The sequence below is a fragment of the Oncorhynchus mykiss genome, chromosome 9 (genome assembly GCF_013265735.2).
Source record: "Oncorhynchus mykiss isolate Arlee chromosome 9, USDA_OmykA_1.1, whole genome shotgun sequence".
NCBI lineage: Eukaryota > Metazoa > Chordata > Actinopteri > Salmoniformes > Salmonidae > Oncorhynchus > Oncorhynchus mykiss.
This window is the reverse complement of record NC_048573.1, coordinates 21056019-21079446: the sequence shown is the minus strand read 5'-3', so window position 1 is coordinate 21079446 and position 23428 is coordinate 21056019. Positions and strand designations below refer to the sequence as shown.

The 23428-nt window shown below is 48.5% G+C and overlaps 1 protein-coding gene across 13 annotated transcripts in view; it reads left to right on the top strand.

Annotated features, from left to right (window-relative positions):
- LOC110531730 (adhesion G protein-coupled receptor L3) overlaps nucleotides 1-23428 on the top strand; it is a 341603-nt gene that overhangs the window by 193200 nt on the left and 124975 nt on the right. For 10 of the 13 annotated variants that reach the window (XM_021615078.2, XM_021615075.2, XM_036987556.1 and 7 more), the window contains 2 exons: nucleotides 2330-2344; nucleotides 5143-5943. In XM_021615078.2, the coding sequence (XP_021470753.2) occupies nucleotides 2330-2344; nucleotides 5143-5943 (816 nt within the window). The remainder of the gene's footprint in view (nucleotides 1-2329; nucleotides 2345-5142; nucleotides 5944-23428) is intronic. The other 3 variants (XM_021615077.2, XM_021615086.2, XM_021615085.2) reach the window with 1 other exon arrangement.

Sequence of the window (23428 nt, the reverse complement as noted above, 5' to 3'; positions counted from 1 at the left end):
ATACAGTAACACCCTTCAGTACTGTTGTGTGGGAGCCAATGATCTGGTAATAGATTAGACGAGTTCAGTGTGAGAGGTTTTGTGTTTACCTAGATTCAGTTTGTGACCTGTGGCGTGAGATAACGCATGTGTTTGAGGCTACATTGCAGTCGGACTGCACAGAATCACCGATCTAGAAATGCCCTCGCATCACAAACAACAAATCATTTTCGATGGAGATTCTCCATTGAGCATGGTTTTTAGTCGACGACTAGATAGAATCTGTGTCCGGAAACAGACGCTCAACAATCAAGATTAGTCTGCGCCTCGCCTTGATCAAACTAATGCCCTGAAACGTGCGGTGTTGTTGGTGTGCTGTTTGCATCCATTGACCGCTTCAGGCTGTTGTTATCATTGATATACTGTATCTGAAATATGGCTGAATTGATCATTCCTAACACTTCCTGAAGATCAATCCCAAACAACAAAAAGGCATCAGAATATCTATGCTGAGCGGCCATATCAGCCGTGCGTGGTCAGACACACAGTATGTCTTTTGAAAATGGAATTAAATATTCTCTCAATCTCCCCCCTCCCTTCGCTCATCTCTTCGTCATCATCTTCTTCGTCTCCTTATTTCTTCCTTTATGCCTCACTTTTCTTTTTCTGTGGTTCTCTTTCCTTCTCGCTCTCTCCCATTTCCTCTCCCTCTCCCTGTGCCTCCCTCTCTCCCATTTCCTCTCCCTCTCCCTGTGCCTCCCTCTCTCCCATTTCCTCTCCCTCTCTCTGTGCCTCCCTCTCTCTTCCTCTCCGTTTTGAGGAGTTACTGCATAAGCCCTGGGGTTAATCCGGTTTTATTAGATCCAGGATTAGAGGAGGGGAGCAGTCGCATGGGGGCAGATGCATGTCCTGCCGTTAACCCCACCAGGGAACCAGACTCTTGTAGACTAGAACCTTATGGAGTATGGTGAAGTTGCCTCTAGACGCTGGTATTGGGTCAGTTTGGTAGTTTCCCCACTAATAGTTAATGTTTGGATTGGGGGGAAAGCTGATCCTGGACCTAGGGGAAACTTCAAAACTGGAGTAGGACCTTATAGGCAGAGACAACAAGGATTTACAGCCAAGACATGTCCAGACAATCATGTCATTTTTAAGTACAGCAATTGCTGCAATCACTTTGCTATATACAGTATTGATATTACATTTAGACTTGTTTGCCATTCTTAGATCAGTCATCAAGCCCTTTCAGACCAGCATCCACAGGCATCAACAACAGGACATGTCCACACAATCATGGATTCCAATTGCTTGCAATCAGTTTGCGATAGAGTATTACCGAAGAATAAGGGTCTGCGGCAAGGCGAGTAGCAGTAGGTGGCTGATGTGTGACAATGCCAATACTGAATCAAGTTCAAAATTCAAACCATACAATAATATTACACTTGGTCTCGCTCGACAGTCTTTGACACGCATGGCTGGCTAACAAGGCTACATGACACTTGGCTTTAAAGTCCTGCCACTCTTCACCAGAAGACCTTAAATAAGCGATGAGGTTGAGTGGCAACATAAATCTGTACGTAATACAAGTTAATGGCACAGAAACGTCAGTCGGTCTGACTGCCTTCCCTAGCATAGATGGGTACAGGTTTGCACATGCGCTTCTTCCATGTCGTTATGATTGATTGACCAATTACTCTTGTGATGGTTGTCGACATCTTTGCACGTACCAGGGGAATTTGCCATGTGAACAAAATGATTGAATTTTGTGTCTCTTTCCTGATATCACTAGAATGGAGATGGCCATATGCTAATTGTTATAGCCTTTATCAACCCACAGGTGATAAATCACCAATTATCAATTTCAAAATAGAAGATGTGCTGCTGTGGAGTTTCTGTCTTCCGATCTGCACGTGGCGCTCTTGTTTCCCCCTCGTGTGACTCCTGAAGGAGTCTGTACAGTGCGCAACCAGATGTTCCACTGTTTTTAATGAACACATCTGGAGTTGACTTCTGATCAAGTTAATTACCGTTCTCTCTCGCTCTCCCCCTATCTTGGAGTTGTCGTCACTTCAAAGCCGCATTCACACGATTCACATGTCTAAAGATATGATTTAATCTCTCTCTTCCCCCACAGGCTGTGTGTGACAAGCGACACGTTTCCTTCCCAACGCTTTGCGATGGAATGTTTTGTTTCAACTACTCCACCACGAAGCAGCCTCATCATCCACAGTGCTAATGTTCCAATGTGTTTTGACCTGCTGAAGTAAACTTGACTCTTTTGCCAGTTATCGCATCATTAATCTATTCTGTATCTCTCTCTTCTTTTCTCTCCTTCTCATGCCTAAAATAGAAGTGGAACAAAAAGGTAACTAATTGCCCACTCCTTTATTTTCGAGACTTCATTGGGGTTCATGCTTTGCTTGGTGATGGGGGTTGCCATAGCCATAGCAGTTATTCTCTTACGTCATCTGCTCTTTATTGACCTTCCACTGTCTGCTAATTCAATGTGTGCCCTAGTAGTAGGACATGTCGGTAAGACGCCATAAGACATTAGTAGGAGGTCATTACATGCCTTTTGAAAAGTCTTACTAAGCATTAAAACCGAATCACAATGCGTTTTAAGTGCAGCCTTTCAGCATGTTTTGCATGGAAACCAAACTCATTGTCATGATCATCGGATTCATGGGAGAGGGACATACAATAACGACTGTGTTCCACATCGAGTGACATCATGGGTCATGTAAATAGCAGTCCCGTTTTTGACAATGTACAAAGTGCTAGTGTCAATCTAGACCCAAACACTGCCAACCAAAAAAAACGTTAGAATACAGAACCTATGACGAAACTCTTAAGACGTTCACGCGAGGCAAAGGTTATTTCAACAGTACAGACACACATTTTTTTAGTGTTTTAGATTTTGGGGAAATAGCAAATGTCGTGTCAAGTGTTTCAACAGTAGCACTGCTTTTAGATGGTCGAAGTGATGTAAATGTTTGTCACCATTCACCTGAAAATAAAAACTACGTTGAACATCGGCGGTTCGTATATAGTCAGAGGCATAGCTATCTGTCATCTGACTGCAGTAATACACGCCGTATCTTTCTTCCACTATATGCATCTATCCAGAACATTTTCTTTCCCAGGTAATTGAAAGTTATTCTGTTCATGTTTGCCAGCAGCATCATTTTAAAGGCGAGAGGCGTGGACACCAATCAATAGCCTCGCTCAATAAACTGTCAGCATTCCAGATTATATATAGGCCTAACATGATGATGTTATAACCTTCAGGGACTCCCAGTCGATATGGCAGAATGCACAAAGACACCCACATGTTCAGATATTATTGGAATACTACCGTGCATGATAAGATAGCCTACTACTGCACCTGGGCCCAGTGTTGTTCTAGCAGTTGTTTTGGTCCTGGCCCCTGAGACAGTCATGTTTTAAAGCTAAGGGTGCACTCATATAACCTTAACCCATAGATCAAATATCAACTCTCCAAAGCGCAGGCTGCGTCCCAGATGAACCCTCTACCCTATATAGTGCTTTACATTTTGACCTATAGTCCTTGGTTAAAAGCAGTGCACTAAATAGGGAACAAAGTGCCATTTAGGATGCAGACCCAGTTTCCTTTCAGTAAAGGACTACCTACCGGGCATGCTAGGTTCTGAAAGCCTTATTAATCCGTAGAGAACCCCTTAGCATTTTGGTTGTGTGTTAGTTTAGATGTGTGCAATAGGAGGCATCACGGTATGTTATTCACATGCAGGTAGACATGTTTAATCTTAAGAGATGACAGGGGAGTCAGGCTTGTTGTTTTTCTTCTCTGAACACACTGCTTTTTACCTCTGCCTGAGTTCCCAGGAGCACCTGTCATCGGGGGTGTCAGGCCGCTCACCTGTCATAAATTAAGAAGCTTTCGCCCACTTTCCATTTGTTGCTATTGCTCATGTGCTGCACCCTGAAACATAACGAACTTGGGTGGAAATGTTAGGTCGTCTTAATTCTTTGTTGCTTTCGTCTAGCGCTTGACAATAGCACTGCTCTTAGCATCTCATGCTATGGTCAAATAAAAATAAAACAATTAAGTGTAGACCGACAGTATTTCAAACCTTCCTTCCTTCAATCCTAATTTATTATTGAGTTATCTGTACATTTAACAGATTCTGTGCTAATGTTACTTTTTTAAACGGTACATGAGTCTGTTTAAGGGAGCGTAAGTGAATATACATCATTACAAAAAGATTACTTTTCAAGACGCAGTCGATGATCCCGTTTTAGATACTTATGTATGTATGTTGTTGTCTCTCGGTCCAAATAAATGACGTGCTCCATATGTTAAATTCGTATGAGTAGGACTTCAATTCAAATGTAATCTTTTTATCACGACGGCTAACTTGAAACTGACTCAGTCGGCGGTCAAAGTGTAATCCATCTGGAAACAGAATCACCTTCGGCAAGGGATGCACGCTATCGACTCATATGCTGCATTACTTCATACGATCTCAGTACAAACCAGCTAGGGTATAATTAATTTAGAATGCAGGGGCATTGTAAATCATGATGCCACAGACTGAAGACATCTCAATAATGGACAAATATTCTCATGTAGTAATATAGATAGTCATTATTGTGTTCCTGGGCCCCAAATGCCAATAATTATACTTGAGCTATTTATCATAATCTTTTAATGTGTTTGCATTAGACATTCCCTATTAGATGTTATTTATTATCCAAAGATCCAGTAGCACTGAGGAGTTGGCATGGGTGAAAGAAGTGTATGGAATGTATTGATGTTTGTATTACACTGATCATGTCACTGATTACATGCCTATTGTAAATATGTGGATAGCTAGCCGAGTGTGGGTACGCGTACGTGCATGCTCTGAAATCATAATACTCTCATACCTCGTTCATTGTATATTTAAGCAACATTGACAACTATTTTTCCTGTCGTATTTGTTGTATAGCCTACATAAATTAACTATTAAAGAACTAATGCATTGTAAACGTTATCCTCATCAGGTAAAAGCAGTGACTTCCTTTTACACTAGCCTTCTTTTGTCCTTTCTCCTTCTAGTTGTCGTAGTCCAACAATGAAGTCTAATTCATGCCAAAGTAACTCTCTGCGTTTTGTCTGTCTCCTCCATTTTGGCTCCTCAGTATTCCTGTGCCCTGGCTTGCTGCGAGGGGTGTACCAGAGCGAACACCTCTTTGAGTCGGACCACCAATCTGGTGCCTGGTGTAAAGACCCCCTCCAGGCCTCCGACAAGATCTACTACATGCCCTGGACGCCATACCGCACGGACACGCTGACCGAGTACTCCTCCAAAGAGGACTTCATCGCCGGGCGACCCACGACCACGTACAAGCTGCCGCACCGCGTCGATGGCACGGGCTTCGTAGTGTACGATGGCGCTCTGTTCTTCAACAAGGAGCGCACGCGCAACATCGTCAAGTTCGACCTGCGCACACGCATCAAGAGTGGCGAGGCCATCATTGGCAGCGCCAACTACCACGACACCTCGCCATACCGCTGGGGCGGCAAGTCGGACATCGACCTCGCCGTGGACGAGAACGGCCTGTGGGTCATCTACGCCACGGAGCAGAATAACGGGCGCATCGTCATCAGCCAACTGAACCCATATACTCTCCGCGTAGAAGGAACCTGGGATACCGCCTACGACAAGCGCTCGGCATCCAACGCCTTCATGATCTGCGGTATTCTATACGTGGTGAAGTCGGTCTACGAAGACGACGACAACGAGGCGACAGGGAACAAGATCGACTATATCTACAACACAGAGCTGAGTAAAGATGGCTTCCTGGACATCCCCTTCCCCAACTCATACCAGTATATCGCCGCCGTGGATTACAACCCACGGGACAACCTGCTGTACGTGTGGAACAATTACCACGTGGTCAAGTACTCACTGGACTTTGGCGCCTTGGACAGTAAACCGGGTAGGACAGATTTTATTCTCTTTTCCATCTGTTCTGTTTCCTGCCTGTCACTAGCTTGTTGGTAATTCAGTTATTTCAACTAACGGTCTACTAATCATAGCTCTATAACCTTAACCCAACCCTAACCTTAACCCAACCCTAAACGTAACCCTAACCTTGACCGTGATTCTAGCGTAACCTTAGCAAACACTTACTTCTCAACAGATAGTTGTAAATGCTCTACAGATGGTCATACTGTCTGGACTATCCCCCCCAAAAAATGTAACCTGTTATGGGTATAAATGGTAGACGTTACGAGCGTTGGCAGTCGTTTTGATAGCAGGAGAAGTCAAGAGGAGGTTGTTGACGAGGAGAAAGTGTGTGGATAGATGTATCCTTTGCTTTTAGTCCGTGAAACACTGTTCAAGATTTATTCATTTGATCACATTTCAGTGTTGCAATATGTCTTAACATTTGGCATAATTTTCACATTATGGCCTATGAGCCCACCAATTTAGTGTCAAGCAATCTAGGAACAAGTTTCAAGTTTTTTTTATTAGTCCTATGTACAGGATACACACCGTTCAACGAAATGCCAACCTGCAAGTAACTTGAAAGTTTTTCCTGGATTGTTTGACACTGTAATTGGCGGGGTCTTTTAATTGGAGAGTAAAGAGCAGAGTAAATAAGGAGGAAGTATATGCATCGTTTTACGTTGTATTTTAGCACCATCGAGAGTGTGTGGGTTGGTGATAATTAGCTATGGAGTATGATGCCTCAATGTGTCATCTTACTTTTTAATTAAACCCCTCAAATGAGAGAGAAACCAAGTAGACAGCCTCACACCAGCTGTGGGGAAAATGTAATAATTGCAGTAACGTTGTTTTACCAGACATTTCAACTATTTTCGGGTCAGTGGAAGAAAAAAAAGGGTTTGTGTTTCAAAATCAAATAACAAAAAAAATAGTTTGCTTTCACGTGATTGGGTTATTTTTTTCTCAAGGGGATCGTATTTCAGGGCAGTTGTTATCCCTAGTTTCTGCTCTATGTTAGATATTACATTATTTTCTATGTAATTCTATGACAAGAGTTGTGAATAGCATTAAGAGTTATTTGCCTTTTTAGTCTGCTCTTAGTCGGTGTCAGTACGGTGCCAGTCATCTTTGTAAAGACAGAGATTTATTTAAAAAATATATATATATATATTTCACCTTTAATTATCCAGGTAGGCCACTTGAGAACAAGTTCTCATTTACAACTGCGAGCTGGCCATGTGACTGCTCTGATTAAACTTGCCGTAACTCTTTTTTTTAACGAAAGTTACATTTATTCCCTACGATATTCATTCTTTAAAAGTAGTAATTATAATTTTGGCACGCTAAGATAATTATTTGGGCCGGGACATCAACAGCCTAATTTAAAATGTCACAAGTGAAAATTTCAGCTTTTACCTGCTGTTTTTCAATTAAGTTTTTTCTCTGAATCTCAGCTGAAATGCATATCCATGAGGCCTCCAGTCTATAACATCGAAGCCGGGTGCTATTCTCAGAGGTGAAATATCAAAATAGTTCTCAGAGTTCTGTTATGTGATTGCACTAATGCCTGACCCTAGAGTATTCACTTCCCACAAGCATAGGGGCTACACGTAATTGATTCCCTGTTGTCGCTTACGCAAAAACTAAACTTGTAAGGTGCTTATTAAATGAAGGTGTATCAAACAATGCTTTTACATGCATTTGGGAGGCATACTGCAGAAAATTATCTAGCGACGCTCTGCCAACTTTCGCTGTCTCGCTCTCTCTCACTTGCTCTCTCTCTCTCTCTCTCTCTCTCTCTCTCTCTCTCTCTCTCTCTCTCTCTCTCTCTCTCTCTCTCTCTCTCTCTCTCTCTCTCTCTCTCTCTCTCTCTCTCTCTCTCTCTCTCTCTCTCTCTCTCTCTCTCTCTCTCTCTCTCTCTCTCTCTCTCTCTCTCTCTCTCTCTCTCTCTCTCTCTCTCTCTCTCTCTCTCTCTCTCTCTCTCTCAAAATTTAATTCAAGGGCTTTATTGGCATGGGAAACATATGTTAACATTGCCAAAGCAAGTGAAATAAACAAAATGAGCTGTAAACATTAGTCCCTGAAGTTCCAAAAGAATAAAGCCATTTCAAATGTCATATTATGGCTATGTACAGTGTTGTAGCGATGTGCAAATAGTTAAAGTACAAAAGGGGAAATAAATAAACATAAATATGGGTTCTACTTACAATGGTGTTTGTTCTTCACTGGTTGCCCTTTTCTTGTGGCAACAGGTCACAAATCATGCTGCTGTGATCTCTCTCTCTCTCTCTCTCTCTCTCTCTCTCTCTCTCTCTCTCTCTCTCTCTCTCTCTCTCTCTCTCTCTCTCTCTCTCTCTCTCTCTCTCTCTCTCTCTCTCTCTCTCTCTCTCTCTCTCTCTCTCTCTCTCTCTCTCTCTCTCTCTCTCTCTCTCTCTCTCTCTCTCTCTCTCTCTCTCTCTCTCTCTCTCTCTCTCTCTCTCTCTCTCTCTCTCAAAATTTAATTCAAGGGCTTTATTGGCATGGGAAACATATGTTAACATTGCCAAAGCAAGTGAAATAAACAAAATGAGCTGTAAACATTAGTCCCTGAAGTTCCAAAAGAATAAAGCCATTTCAAATGTCATATTATGGCTATGTACAGTGTTGTAGCGATGTGCAAATAGTTAAAGTACAAAAGGGGAAATAAATAAACATAAATATGGGTTCTACTTACAATGGTGTTTGTTCTTCACTGGTTGCCCTTTTCTTGTGGCAACAGGTCACAAATCATGCTGCTGTGATCTCTCTCTCGCTCTCTCTGCCCTCTCTCTCTTGCTCTGACTCTCTCTCTCTCTTGCTCTCTCTCTCTCTCTTGCTCTGACTCTCTCTCTCTCGCTCTGACTGTCTCTCTCTCTCACTCTGACTGTCGCTCTCTCTCTCGCTCTGACTGTCGCTCTCTCTCTCGCTCTGACTGTCGCTCTCTCTCTCGCTCTGACTATCGCTCTCTCTCTCGCTCTGATTGTCGCTCTGACTGTCGCTCTGACTGTCGCGCTCTCTGTCGCTCTCTCTGTCGCTCTCTGTCGCTCTCTCTGTCGCTCTCTCTCTCTCTCGCTCTGTCGCTCTCTCTCTGTCGCTCTCTCTCTCTCGCTCTGTCGCTCTCTCTCTCTCGCTCTGTCGCTCTCTCTCTCTCTCGCTCTGTTGCTCTCTCTCTCTCGCTCTGTCGCTCTCTCTCTCTTGCTCTGTCGCTCTCTCTCTTGCTCTCTCTTGCTCTGTCGCGCTCTCTCTCTCTTGCTCTGTCGCTCTCTCTCTCTCTTGCTCTGTCGCTCTCTCTCTCTTGCTCTGTCGCTCTCTCTCTTGCTCTGTCGCTCTCGCTCTGTCGCTCTCTCTCTCTTGCTCTGTCGCTCTGACTCTCTCGCTCTGTCGCTCCCTCTCTCTTGCTCTGTCGCTCTCTCTCTCTTGCTCTGTCGCTCTCTCTCTTGCTCTGTCGCTCTCTCTCTCTTGCTCTGTCGCTCTCTCTTTCTTGCTCTGTCGCTCTCTCTCTCTTGCTCTGTCGCTCTCTCTCTTGCTCTCTCTTGCTCTGTCGCTCTCTCTCTTGCTCTGACTCTCTTGCTCTGTCGCTCTCTCTCTTGCTCTGACTCTCTTGCTCTGTCGCTCTCTCTCTTGCTCTGTCGCTCTCTTGCTCTCTCTTGCTCTGTCGCTCTCTCTCGCTCTCTTGCTCTCCAGCTCTGGGTCGCAAAGTCTGGCTCGCTCAGTCTGGCTCGCTCGCTCGCAAAGTCTGGTTCGCTCGCTCTGTCTGGCCCGCTCGCTCGCTCTGTCTGGCCCGCTCGCTCGCTCTGTCTGGCCCGCTCGCTCGCTCTGTCTGGCCCGCTCGCTCGCTCGGTCTGGCCCACTCGCTCGCTCTGTCTGGCCCACTCGCTCGCTCTGTCTGGCCCGCTCGCTCTGTCTGGCCCGCTCTGTCTGGCCCGCTCTGTCTGGCCCGCTCGCTCTGTCTGAATCTCTCGCTCTGTCTGACTCGCTCGCTCTGGCTGGCTGGCTGGCTCTGGCTGTCTGGGTCTCCCGCTCTGTCAGTCTGGCTCGCCCGCTCTGTCTGTCTGGCTAGCTCTGTCCGTCTCAACCGCTCTGGCTGGCTCGCTCGCTCGCTCTGGCTGGCTGGCTCGCTCTGGCTGGCTCACTCGCTCTCTGTCTGTCTGGCTCGATCTGTCTGTCTGTCTGTCTGGCTCGATCTGTCTGTCTGGCTCACTCTGTCTGTCTGGCTCGGTTGGTCTGTCTGGCTCGCTCACTCGCGCTGGCTGGCTGAATGGCTGGCTCGCTCTGTCTGGCTGGCTGGCTGGCTCGCTCTGCCTGTCTGGGTCGCCCACCTGCACTGTTTGGCTCGCTCTGGCTGGCTGGGTCGCCCACCTGCTCTGTCTGGCTCGCTCTGGCTGGCTGGCTCGCTCATTCTGTCTGTCTGGGTCACCCTCTCTTTCTGGCTCGCTCGCTCTGTTTGGGTCACCCGCTCTGTTTGTCTGTCTGGCTCATTCGTTCCGTCTGTCTGTCTTGTTCGCTCTGTCTGTCTGTCTTGTTCGCTCTGTCTGTCTGGCTTGCTCTCTCTCTGTCTGGCTTGCTCGCTCTGTCTGTCTGTCTCTGTCTGTCTGGCTCGCTCTGTCTGTCTGGCTCGCTCTGTCTGGGTCACCCGGTATGTCTGTCTGGCTCGCTCGCTCTGTCTGGGTCACCCGGTCTGTCTGGCTTGCTCGCTCTGTCTGGCTTGCTCGTACTGTCTGTCACGCCCTGTCTGTCACGCTCTCTCGCGCACTGTCTGCTGTCGCGCTCTGTCTGCTGTCGCGCTGCGTCTGCTGTCGCACTGCGTCTGCTGTCGCGCTGCGTCTGCTGTCGCGCTGCGCCTGCTGTCGCGCTCTCTCGTGCTGTGTCTGCTGTCGCGCTCTGTCTGTCTGGCTCGCTCTATCTGGGTCACCCGGTTTGTCTGTCTGGCTCGCTCTGTCTGTCTGGCTCGCTCGCTCTGTCTGGCTCGCTCGCTCTGTCTGGCTCGCTCGCTCTGTCTGGCTCGCTCACTCTGTCTGGCTCGCTCGCTCTGTCTGGCTCGCTCGCTCTGTCTGGCTCGCTCGCTCTGTCTGGCTCGCTCGCTCGCCCTGTCTGTCGTCGCGCCCTGTCTGTCGTCGCGCCCTGTCTGCCGTCGCGCCCTGTCTGCCGTCGCGCCCTGTCTGCCGTCGCGCCCTGTCTGCCGTCGCGCCCTGTCTGCCGTCGCGCCGTGTCTGCCGTCGCGCCGTGTCTGCCGTCGCGCTCTCTCGCACTGTGTCTGCCGTGTCGCTCTGTCTGCCGTGTCGCTCTGTCTGCCGTGTCGCTCTGTCTGCCGTGTCGCTCTGTCTGCCGTCGCGCTCTGTCTGCCGTCGCGCTCTGTCTGCCGTCGCGCTCTGTCTGCCGTCGCGCTCTGTCTGCCGTCTCGCTCTCTCGCGCTCTGTCTGCTGTCGCACTCTGTCTGCTGTCTCGCTCTCGCGCTCTGTCTGCTGTCGCGCTCTGTCTGCTGTCTCGCTCTCTCGCGCTCTGTCTGCTGTCGCGCTCTGTCTGCTGTCGCGCTCTGTCTGCTGTCGCGCTCTGTCTGCTGTCTCGCCCTGTCTGCCGTCGCGCCCTGTCTGCCGTCGCGCCCTGTCTGCCGTCGCGCCCTGTCTGCCGTCGCGCCTTGTCTGCCGTCGCGCTCTCTCGCTCTGTCTGCTGTCGCGCTCTGTCTGCTGTCGCGCTCTGTCTGCTGTCGCGCTCTGTCTGCTGTCGCGCTCTGTCTGCTGTCTCGCGCTGTGTCTGCTATCTCGCTCTCTCGCTCGGTCTGCTGTCTCGCTCTGTCTGCTGTCTCGCTCTGTCTGCTGTCTCGCTCTGTCTGCTGTCGCGCTCTCTCGCGCTCTGTCTGCTGTCGCGCTCTGTCTGCTGTCTCGCTCTCTCGCGCTCTGTCTGCTGTCGCGCTCTGTCTGCTGTCGCGCTCTGTCTGCTGTCGCGCTCTGTCTGCTGTCGCGCTCTGTCTGCTGTCGCGCTCTGTCTGCTGTCGCGCGCTGTGTCTCGCTCTCTCGCGCTCTGTCTGCTGTCGCGCTCTGTCTGCTGTCGCGCTCTGTCTGTTGTCGCGCTCTGTCTGCTTTCGCGCTCTGTCTGCTGTCTCGCTCTGTCTGCTGTCTCGCTCTCTCTATTGGCATGGGAAACATGTTTACATTGCCAAAGCAAGTGAAATAAATAATAAAAGTGAAATAAACAACAACAAAAAATAACAGTAAACGTTACACTCCAAAAGAATAAAGACATTTCAAATGTCATATTATGTCTATAAACAGTGTTGTAAGGTTAAAGTACGAAAGGGAAAATAAATTAACATAAATATAGGTTATATTTCAATGTTCTTCACTGGTTGCCATTTTCTTGTGGCAACAGGTCACACATCTTGCTGCTGTGATGGCACACTGTGGTATTTCACCCAGTAGACATGGGAGTTTATCAACATTGGATTTGTTTTTCTAATTGTGGGTCTGTGTAATCTGAGGGAAATATGTGTCTCTAATAATTGTGGGTCAGTCACAGTAGTCAGGTATTCTGCCACTGTGTACTCTCTGTTTAGGGCCAAATAGCATTCTAGTTTGCTCAGTAAATCTCTCTTTGTTTTCTCATGATTTGGCTGGGTCTAATTGTGTTGCTGTCCTGGAGCTCTGTGGGGTCTGTTTGTGTTTGTGAACAGAGCCCCAGGACCAGCTTGCTTAGGGGACTCTTCTCCAGGTTCATCTTTTTGTAGGTGATGGCTTTGTTATGGAAGGTTTGGGAATCACTTCCTTTTAGGTGGTTGTATAATTTAACGTCTCTTTTCTGGATTTTGATAATTAGCAGGTATCGGACTAATTCTGCTCCTCGTGCATTATTTGGTGTTTTACATTGTCGAGGGAGGATATTTCTGCATGCAGTCTCTCAATTTGGTGTTTGTCCCATTTTGTGAATTCTTGGTTGGTGAGCGGACCCCAGACCTCACAACCATAAAGGGCAATGGGTTCTATAACTGATTCAATCATTTTTAGCCAGATCCTAATTGGTATGTAGAATTTGATGATGTTTCTGTCTCGCAAGGTCCACCATGAGAGTTTTCCTGTGTCAACCCTTCTCAATGGCAAGGCTGTGCTCACTGAGCCTGTACTTTGTCATGTTTTTTTTTTAAGGTTTTGATCAGTAATCATGGTCAAGTAGTCACGGTGTACTGTCGATTTAGGGCCAGATAGCACTGTGTTTTGCTTTGTGCTTGTGCCTTTTTCCCCAATAGGTAATGTAGTTTTGTTTTGACTGTGTTGTAATTTGGTTTATTCTGATTGATTGGATGTTCTGTTCCTGAGGCTTCAGTGTGTTAGTAGAACAGGTTTGTGAAGTCAGCCCCAGTTTCTCTCTGTCTCGCTCTGTCTCTCGCTCTGTCTCTCGCTCTGTCTCTCGCTCTGTCTCTCGCTCTGTCTCTCGCTCTGTCTCTCGCTCTGTCTCTCGCTCTGCCTCTCGCTCTGCCTCTCGCTCTGTCTCTCGCTCTGTCTCTCGCTCTGTCTCTCGCTCTGTCTCTCGCTCTGTCTCTCGCTCTGTCTCTCGCTCTGTCTCTCGCTCTGTCTCTCGCTGTCTCTCTCTGTCTCGCTGTCTCTCTCTGTCTCGCTGTCTCTCTCTGTCTCGCTGTCTCTCTCTGTCTCGCTGTCTCTCTCTGTCTCGCTGTCTCTCTCTGTCTCGCTGTCTCTCTCTGTCTCGCTGTCTCTCTGTCTCGCTGTCTCTCTCTATCTCTCTCGCTCTCTCTCTATCTCTGTCTCTCGCTCTCTCTCTCTGTCTCTCGCTCTCTCTCTCTGTCTCTCGCTCTCTCTGTCTCTCGCTCTCTCTGTCTCGCTCTCTCTGTCTCTCGCTCTCTCTGTCTCTCGCTCTCTCTGTCTCTCGCTCTCTCTCTCTCGCTCTCTCTCTCTCGCTCTCTCTCTCTCGCTCTCTCTCTCTCGCTCTCTCTGTCTCTCGCTCTCTCTGTCTCTCGCTCTCTCTGTCTCTCGCTCTCTCTGTCTCTCGCTCTCTCTGTCTCTCTCTGTCTGTCGCTCGCTCGCTCTCTCTGTCGCTCGCTCGCTCGCTCGCTCTCTCTGTCGCTCGCTCGCTCGCTCTCTCTGTCTCTCTGTCTCTCGCTCGCTCACTCGCTCTCTGTCTCTCGCTCGCTCTCTCTGTCTCTCGCTCGCTCTCTCTGTCTCTCGCTCGCTCTCTCTGTCTCTCGCTCTCTCTGTCTCGCTCGCTCTCTCTGTCTCTCGCTCGCTCTCTCTGTCTCTCGCTCGCTCTCTCTGTCTCGCTCGCTCGCTCTCTCTCTGTCTGTCGCTCGCTCGCTCTCTCTCTCTGTCTGTCGCTCGCTCGCTCGCTCTGTCTCTCGCTCGCTCGCTCTCTCTCGCTCGCGCTCTGTCGCTCGCGCTCTGTCGCTCGCGCTCTGTCGCTCGCGCTCTGTCTCTCGCTCGCTCTCTCTGTCTCGCGCTCGCTCTCTCTGTCTCGCGCTCGCTCTCTCTGTCTCGCGCTCGCTCTCTCTGTCTCTCGCTCGCTCTCTCTGTCTCTCGCTCGCTCTCTCTGTCTCTCGCTCGCTCTCTCTGTCTCTCGCTCGCTCTCTCTGTCTCTCGCTCGCTCTCTCTGTCTCTCGCTCGCTCTCTCTCGCTCTGTCTGTCTCTCGCTCGCTCTCTCTCGCTCTGTCTGTCTCTCTCGCGCGCTCTGCCTGTCTCTCTCTCGCGCGCTCTGCCTGTCTCTCTCTCGCGCGCTCTGCCTGTCTCTCTCTCGCGCGCTCTGCCTGTCTCTCTCTCGCGCGCTCTGCCTGTCTCTCTCTCGCGCGCTCTGCCTGTCTCTCTCTCGCGCGCTCTGCCTGTCTCTCTCTCGCGCGCTCTGCCTGTCTCTCTCTCGCGCGCTCTGCCTGTCTCGCGCTCTGCCTGTCTCGCGCTCTGCCTGTCTCGCGCTCTGCCTGTCTCGCGCTCTGCCTGTCTCGCGCTCTGCCTGTCTCGCGCTCTGCCTGTCTCGCGCTCTGCCTGTCTCGCGCTCTGCCTGTCTCGCGCTCTGCCTGTCTCGCGCTCTGCCTGTCTCGCTCGCTCGCTCTCTCGCTCTGTCTCGGTCTCTCTCTCGCTCTGTCTCGGTCTCTCTCTCGCTCTGTCTCGGTCTCTCGCGCGCTCTGCCTGTCTCTCTCGCGCGCTCTGCCTGTCTCTCTCGCGCGCTCTGCCTGTCTCTCTCGCGCGCTCTGCCTGTCTCTCTCTCGCGCGCTCTGCCTGTCTCTCTCTCGCGCGCTCTGCCTGTCTCGCGCTCTGCCTGTCTCGCGCTCTGCCTGTCTCGCGCTCTGCCTGTCTCGGTCTCTCTCTCGCTCTGTCTCGGTCTCTCTCTCGCTCTGTCTCGGTCTCTCTCTCGCTCTGTCTCGGTCTCTCTCCCGCTCTGTCTCGGTCTCTCTCTCGCTCTGTCTCAGTCTCTCTCTCGCTCTGTCTCTCTCGCGCGCTCTGCCTGTCTCTCTCGCGCGCTCTGCCTGTCTCTCTCGCGCGCTCTGCCTGTCTCTCTCGCGCGCTCTGCCTGTCTCTCTCGCGCGCTCTGCCTGTCTCTCTCGCGCGCTCTGCCTGTCTCTCTCTCGCGCGCTCTGCCTGTCTCTCTCTTGCGCGCTCTGCCTGTCTCTCTCTCGCATGCTCTGCCTGTCTCTCTCTCGCGCGCTCTGCCTGTCTCGCGCTCTGCCTGTCTCGCGCTCTGCCTGTCTCGCGCTCTGCCTGTCTCGCGCTCTGCCTGTCTCGCGCTCTGCCTGTCTCGCGCTCTGCCTGTCTCGCGCTCTGCCTGTCTCGCTCTCGCTCTGTTTCTCTCTCGCTCTCGCTCTGCCTCTCCCGCGCTCTGTCTTTCTCGCACTCTCTTGCCTCTCTGTCTGTCTCTGTCTCTCTCGCTAATGAACCTTTCCTTCTCCGGGAGAACTAGCTCAGTATCCTTTGGTGCGGAATGGGCTGACCTCCAAACAGGCGAGCAAGGAGGCGAGAGAGATTGAGAGACAGACACAGGAGATGGATGCAGTAAACTGATAGATAAAGTAGATTGTGTCCGAGGCAAACAGCACCAGATAAACAGACGGATCAGGAGTGAATGATTGACTTGATTGCCGCACTATAGATTGGTCGATAGATGGATTGACGTGTACTGTTTGGTTTCGGATGTTACTTTTTTATTATTTACTTTTTTTTAGATAGATTGCATGTCTCATTTCATTAAGGATTAGGCAAGAAAAAGTGATCGGAGTAGATATTATGGGTTCGCTATCATTCTAGTTTCGGTATTGTATAAAGAAGGGATTCAGTTGATTTGCTATAGAACCTACAGGACTGTGACCTTCCATGAAATGCCTTGGCTACAGCTGTTGCTCAACACCGTTGATGTAACTCATACTGTATCTCCACTAGTCAACCTCACCTGGACCTCACTGTAGCGAACCGAGAAACAATTAGAAAAGGCATAGGTATGGAGGTGAAATCCACAGGTTATGGTCTTTCCCTGACCAGACCACTCATGAAGGGGTTAACGCCAGCGGAGAGGGGATGTTTAGTAAGATTCTCGCCACAGAGGCTCGATACCACCTGTGTCTCCACCTCCCCCACAGGCACGCGAGCTGCTATGGCAATGGAGCATGGGAAATGGGCAATGGAGCAGGGGAGCCATGTCCATGCCCACAGCTGGGTCTTGGCTCAGCACGCCATGCCACGTGACTATGGGCACAAGTGATTTGCATGGGATTCTGGGAATGTATTTTTGGAATGGTGTGTTGTTTCCCTTTTGTGGTGGGTTGGAATCATGGAGGTGCATCGTCTTATCATGCTGAACGGTGATGCGTTTGTTTCTGATTGGTTGATGTATGAAAGCGACATAAGATGATGAAAGAGCTGTGGAGACTGTATGCAGTGGCGGTTCTAGCTTGTATGAATGAGTCCCTGGGCGGAACCCCCCCCCCCCCTTCAGCGCATTTGGAACAACTCAGACATTTGGAACAACACAAATAAATAATCATAACATCTAAAACTATATAAATATAAAAATGTATACAAAAATAAGACTCAGAAATATCAAAAAGAACTAAAGGCAAAAATAAACACATTTGTGTTGATTTGGCACTTGAGCATCAATACATTACCCATCCCCCAACACTGTTGACCAAGAGTCAAGACTACATTACCCATCCCCCAACACGGTTGACCAAGAGTCAAGACTACATTACCCATCCCCCAACACTGTTGACCAAGAGTCAAGACTACATTACCCATCCCCCAACACGGTTGACCAAGAGTCAAGACTACATTACCCATCCCCCAACACTGTTGACCAAGAGTCAAGACTACATTACCCATCCCCCAACACGGTTGACCAAGAGTCAAGACTACATTACCCATCCCCCAACACCGTTGACCAAGAGTCAAGACTACATTACACATCCCCCAACACTGTTGACCAAGAGTCAAGACTACATTACCCATCCCCCAACACGGTTGACCAAGAGTCAAGACTACATTACCCATCCCCCAACACTGTTGACCAAGAGTCAAGACTACATTACCCATCCCCCAACACCGTTGACCAAGAGTCAAGACTACATTACCCATCCCCCAACACCGTTGACCATGAGTCAAGACTACATTACCCATCCCCCAACACCGTTGACCAAGAGTCAAGACTACATTACCCATCCCGCAACACCGTTGACCAAGAGTCAAGACTACATTACCCATCCCCCAACACCGTTGACCAAGAGCCAAGACTACATTACCCATCCCCCAACACCATTGACCAAGAGTCAAGACTACATTACCCATCCCCCAACACTGTTGACCAAGACTCAAGACTACATTACCCATCCCCCAACACTGTCGACCAAGACTCAAGACTACATTACCCATCCCCCAACACTGTCGACCAAGACTCAAGACTACATTACCCATCCCCCAACACTGTTGACCAAGACTCAAGACTACATTACCCATCCCCCAACATTGTCGACCAAGAGTCAAGACTGCATTACCCATCCCCCAACACTGTCGACCAAGAGTAAAGACTGCATTACCCATCCCCCAACACTGTCAACCAAGAGTCAAGACTAAACCAATTCCACTTGGTGGTGTGCAGACTGGTTTTATATTATTCTTAACCATTTCACACAAACCAGAAAAATGCAACAATATTTCTGTCAAACTATATTGTCACAGTATTATGAATGAATTGTGGTTCCTTTGGTAGCATTTCATAGTGTGACTGATTTTAAAACCGCATTAGTACTGTACAAAGTTAGAGGTGCGCTATTTGATTGATTCCCCCGCTCCCCCTACCCCGGGCTTCCAGTGGGGAGAACTGAGGTCAACCTACCCCCGCCCCCCTCTCCATCTTGTACTTCTGAGTGGGAAACCTTCCCAGGCAGTAGCATGTCAAGCTCACAAACTAGAATCAGGACGCCCACTCCGACAATGTTAATTGACCCACAGTCCCACACGGTGACATGATATCATTGATGTGACGTGCAAAAAAAGATCGCACAAATGTCACCATTCCAAGTTTCTGGGTGCGGGCGCCCCATGTCGCCCTGGGTAGTTGCCCATGTCGCCCTGGGTAGTTGCCCATGTCGCCCTGGGTAGTTGCCCATGTCGCCCTGGGTAGTTGCCCATGTCGCCCTGAGTAGTTGCCCATGTCGCCCTGGGTAGTTGCCCATGTCGCCCTGGGTAGTTGCCCATGCCACCCTGGGTAGTTGCCCATGTCGCCCTGGGTAGTTGCCCATGCCACCCTGGGTAGTTGCCCATGGCGCCTATACCTAATCCACCACTGTTTTATGAATGATGTTTATTCCATCTAATGTTGTGGAAATAGTCCAAATATATTGCAGAAATGTTGCAGCCAGACTTAACTCATCATGTCCCTTGTTTCATACTTGGATGCTTAGGGGACATCCATTTGTATGTCTGTAGGCAAGGCAGTGGGACAATTGTCAACCATTCTTTACAAGAGCATAATTACTCTTCTGGAGCAGGTACTTCAATCTCTCCAGAGAACAAATTGAGGATGAAGGACACCTCCATTCAAAGCATGTTTCTATGACAACACTTATCGATAATTGTATTTACTGAATTTGATTGAAAAAGCGAAATACAGGTTTTCCAAGCAGACAACATTAAAAGCCCACGTCTCCTTGCCCTCTCCTGGCATATTCTTTCAATCAAATTCAATAGTGTGCGAGCGCAAATACAATTAATTGAAGCGGTCTTCTTTACAAAGTGGCAGGGGGGGGGGGGGGGGGGGGGGATAGGAGGAAATCAAAAAAGTGGAAGAAAGAGGAAGGTCTTTTTTATTCTGACAGGATATTTGTATGCCCACTTCACCAAGGCTGAATACAAATCTGAGACAAAAGAGCTGGAGAAAAGCAGCCCCAGAACGATCAATATACTGTAACATGGGAACACTTCAAGTCAAATTGTATTGGTCACATACACATGATGTCAATGCGAGTGTTAGCGTAATGCTTGTGCTTCTAGTTCCAACAGTGCAGTAATATCTAACAAGTAATCTAACAGTTCCCCAACAACTACCTTATACACACAGATCTAACAAGTAATCTAACAATTCCCCAACAACTACCTAATACACACAGATCTAACAAGTAATCTAACAGTTCCCCAACAACTACCTTATACACACAGATCTAACAAGTAATCTAACAATTCCCCAACAACTACCTAATACACACAGATCTAACAAGTAATCTAACAATTCCCCAACAACTACCTAATACACACAGATCTAACAAGTAATCTAACAATTCCCCAACAACTACCTAATACACACAGATCTAACAAGTAATCTAACAATTCCCCAACAACTACCTAATACACACAGATCTAACAAGTAATCTAACAATTCCCCAACAACTACCTAATACACACAGATCTAACAAGTAATCTAACAATTCCCCAACAACTACCTAATACACACAGATCTAACAAGTAATCTAACAATTCCCCAACAACTACCTAATACACACAGATCTAACAAGGAATCTAATAATTCCCCAACAACTACCGAATACACTCAAATCTAAACGGGAGAATGAGAATATGTACATATAAATATATGGATGAGTGATGGCCGAGCGGTATAGGCAAGGTGAAGTAGATGGTATAAAATAAAGTATATATGTGATATAATGTAAGATTTGCAAACATGATTTAATTAAATTAAAGTGTCCAGTGATTTGGTCTCAATGTAGGCAGCAGCCTCTCTGAGATAGTGATTGCTGTTTAGCAGTCTGATGGCCTTGAGATAGAAGCTGTTTTTCAGTCACTCGCTTCCTGCTTTGATGCACCTGTACTGACCTCACCTTCTGGATGATAGCGGGGTGAACAGGCAGTGGCTCGGGTGGTTGTTATCCTTGATGATCTTTATGGCCTTTCAGTGACATCGGGTGGTGTAGGTGTCCTGGAGGGCAGGTAGTTTGCCCCCGGTGATGCGTTGTGCAGACTGCACCACCCTCTGGAGAGCCTTACGGTTGTAGGCGGAGCAGTTGCCGTACCAGGCTGTGATACAGCCCGACAGGATGCTCTCGATTGTGCATCTGTAAAAGTTTGTCAGGGTTTTGGGTGTCAAGCCAAATTTCTTCAGACTCCTGAGGTTGAAGAGACGCTGTTGCACCTTCTTCACCACACTGTCTGTGTGGGTGGACCATTTCAGTTTGTCTGTGATGTGTACACCCAGGAATTTAAAACTTTCCACCTTCTCCACTGCTGACCCTTCAATGTGGATAGGGGGGTGATCCCTATGTTGTTTCCTAATGTCCACGATCATCTCCTTTGTTTTGTTGACGTTGAGTGAGAGGCTGTTTTCCTGACACCACAATGAGGTGAGTGCCCTCACCTCCTCCCTGTAGGCTGTCTTGTCATTGTTGGTGATCAAGCCCACTACTGTTGTCATCTGGAAACTTGAGGATTGAGTTGGAGGCGTGCATGGCGTTGCAGTCATGGATGAACAGGAGAGGGCTGAGCACGCACCCTTGTTGGGCCCCAGGGTTGAGGGTCAGTGAAGTGGAGATGTTGTTTCCTACCTTCACCACCTGGGGGTGGCCCGTCAGAAAGTCCAGGGCCCAGTTGCACAGGGAGGGGTTGAGACCGAGGGCCTCCAGCTTGATGATGAGCTTGGAGGGTACTAATGGTGTTGAATGCTGAGCTGTAGTCAATGAACAGAATTCTTACATAGGTATTCGTTTTGCCCAGATGGGATAGGGCAGTGTGCAGTGCGATGGCGATTGCATTATCTGTGGACCTGTTGGGGCGGTATGCAAACTGAAGTGGATCTAGGGTGGCCAGTAAGGTGGTGGTGAAATAATCCTTGTCTAGCCTCTCAAAGCACTTCATGATGACAGAAGTGAGTGCTACGAGGCGGTAGTCATTTAGTTCAATTATCTTTGCCTTCTTGGATACAGGAACAATGGTAGCCATCTTTAAGCATCTGGGGACAACAGACTGGGATAGGGAGTGATTAAATATATCCGTAAACACACCAGCCAGCTGGTCTGCGCATGCTCTGAGGACGCGGCTAGGGATGCCGTCTAGGCCAGCAGCAAAGCGAGGGTTTTAATCACGTCAGCCACTGAGAAGGAGAGGCGGGGTGCAGACTTTTAAAATAAGGTGTTTAGTTTGTCTGTAAGCGTGACGTCAGTATCCGTGACATGGCTGTTTTTGTAGTCCATGATTTCCTGTAGACCCTGCTATATAAATCTCGTGTCTGAGACGTTGAACTGCGATTCCACCCTGTCCCTGTACCGGAATTTCACTTGTTTGATTGCCTTGCGGTGGGAATAACTACACTCTTTATATTCAGCCATATCACCAGACCTCTTTCCATGGTTAAATGCGGTGGATCGTGCTTTCAGTTTTTTGCGAATGCCACCATCCATCCATGGTTTTTGGTTAGGGTAGGTTTTAATAGTCACAGTGGTTAACGACATCTCCAATGCACTTATTTATGAACTCACTCACCGAGTCAGCGTATAGATCAATGTCATTCTCTGAGGCTGACCGGAACATATTCCAGTCTGCGTGATCAAAACAATCTTGGAGCGTGCCTTCCAATTGGTCAGTCCAACGTTGAATGGTTCTCATCACTGGTACATCCTGTTTGAGTTTCTGCCTATAAGCTGGGACAAGTAAGATGGCGTCGTGGTCGGATTTGCCGAAGGGACGGCGGGGGAGGACTTTTTATGCATCGCTGAGGTTAGAGTAGCAGTGGTCGAGAGTATTACCCCTACGTGTCGTGCAATCAATAGGCTGATACAATTTAGGTAACATTGATCTCAAATTTGCTTTGTTAAAATCCCCAGCTTCAGTAAGTGCAGCCTCCGGGTACATATAGTTTCCAGTTTACGTGGAGTCGAGGGAAGTTCCTTGAGGGCCGTCTTGGTGTTCACTTGAGGGGAGGGGGGGGGGGGGGGGGGGGGTGTACACAGCTGTGACTGTAATTGACAATAATTTTCTTGTTAGGTAGAATGGCCGGCATTTGATTGTAAGGAACTCTAGGTCGGGTGAGCAGAAGGACATGAGTTCCTGTGTGTTATGATCGCACCATGAGTTGTTAATCATAAAGCATACACCCCCGCCCTTCCTCTTCCCAGAGAGGTGTTTATTTCTGTCTGTTCTGGCTCTCACAGACCTGTTAGTTTTTCTTTAAGAAGCCCTCCTGTTCTCCACTCATTACCTGTATTAACTGCACCTGTTTGAACTCGTTACCTGTATAAAAGACACCTGTCCACACACTCAATCAAACAGACTCCAACCTCTCCACAATGGCCAAGACCAGAGAGCTGTGTAAGGACATCAGGGTTAAAATTGTAGACCTGCACAAGGCTGGGATGGGCTACAGGACAATAGGCAAGCAGCTTGGTGAGAAGGCAACAACTGTTGGCGCAATTATTAGAAAATAATTCAAGATGACGGTCAATCACCCTCGGTCTGGGGCTCCATGCAAGATCTCACCTCGTGGGGCATCAATGATCATGAGGAAGGTGAGGGATCAGCCCAGAACTACACGGCAGGACCTGGTCAATGACCTGAAGAGAGCTGGGACCACATTCTCAAAGAAAATCATTAGTAACACACTACGCCGTCATGGATTAAGATCCTGCAGCGCACGCAAGGCCCCCCTGCTCAAGCCAGCGCATGTCCAGGCCCGTCTGAAGTTTGCCAATGACCATCTGGATGATCCAGAGGAGGAATGGGAGAAGTCATGTGGTCTGATGAGACAAAAATAGAGCTTGTGGGTCTAAACTCCACTCGCCGTGTTTGGAGTACAACCCCAAGAACACCATCCCAACCGTGAAGTATGGAGGTAGAAACATCATTCTTTGGGGATGCTTTTCTGCAAAGGGGACAAGACGACTGCACCGTATTGAGGGGAGGATGGATGGGGCCATGTATCGCGAGATCTTGGCCCACAATCTCCTTCCCTCAGTAAGAGCATTGAAGATGGGT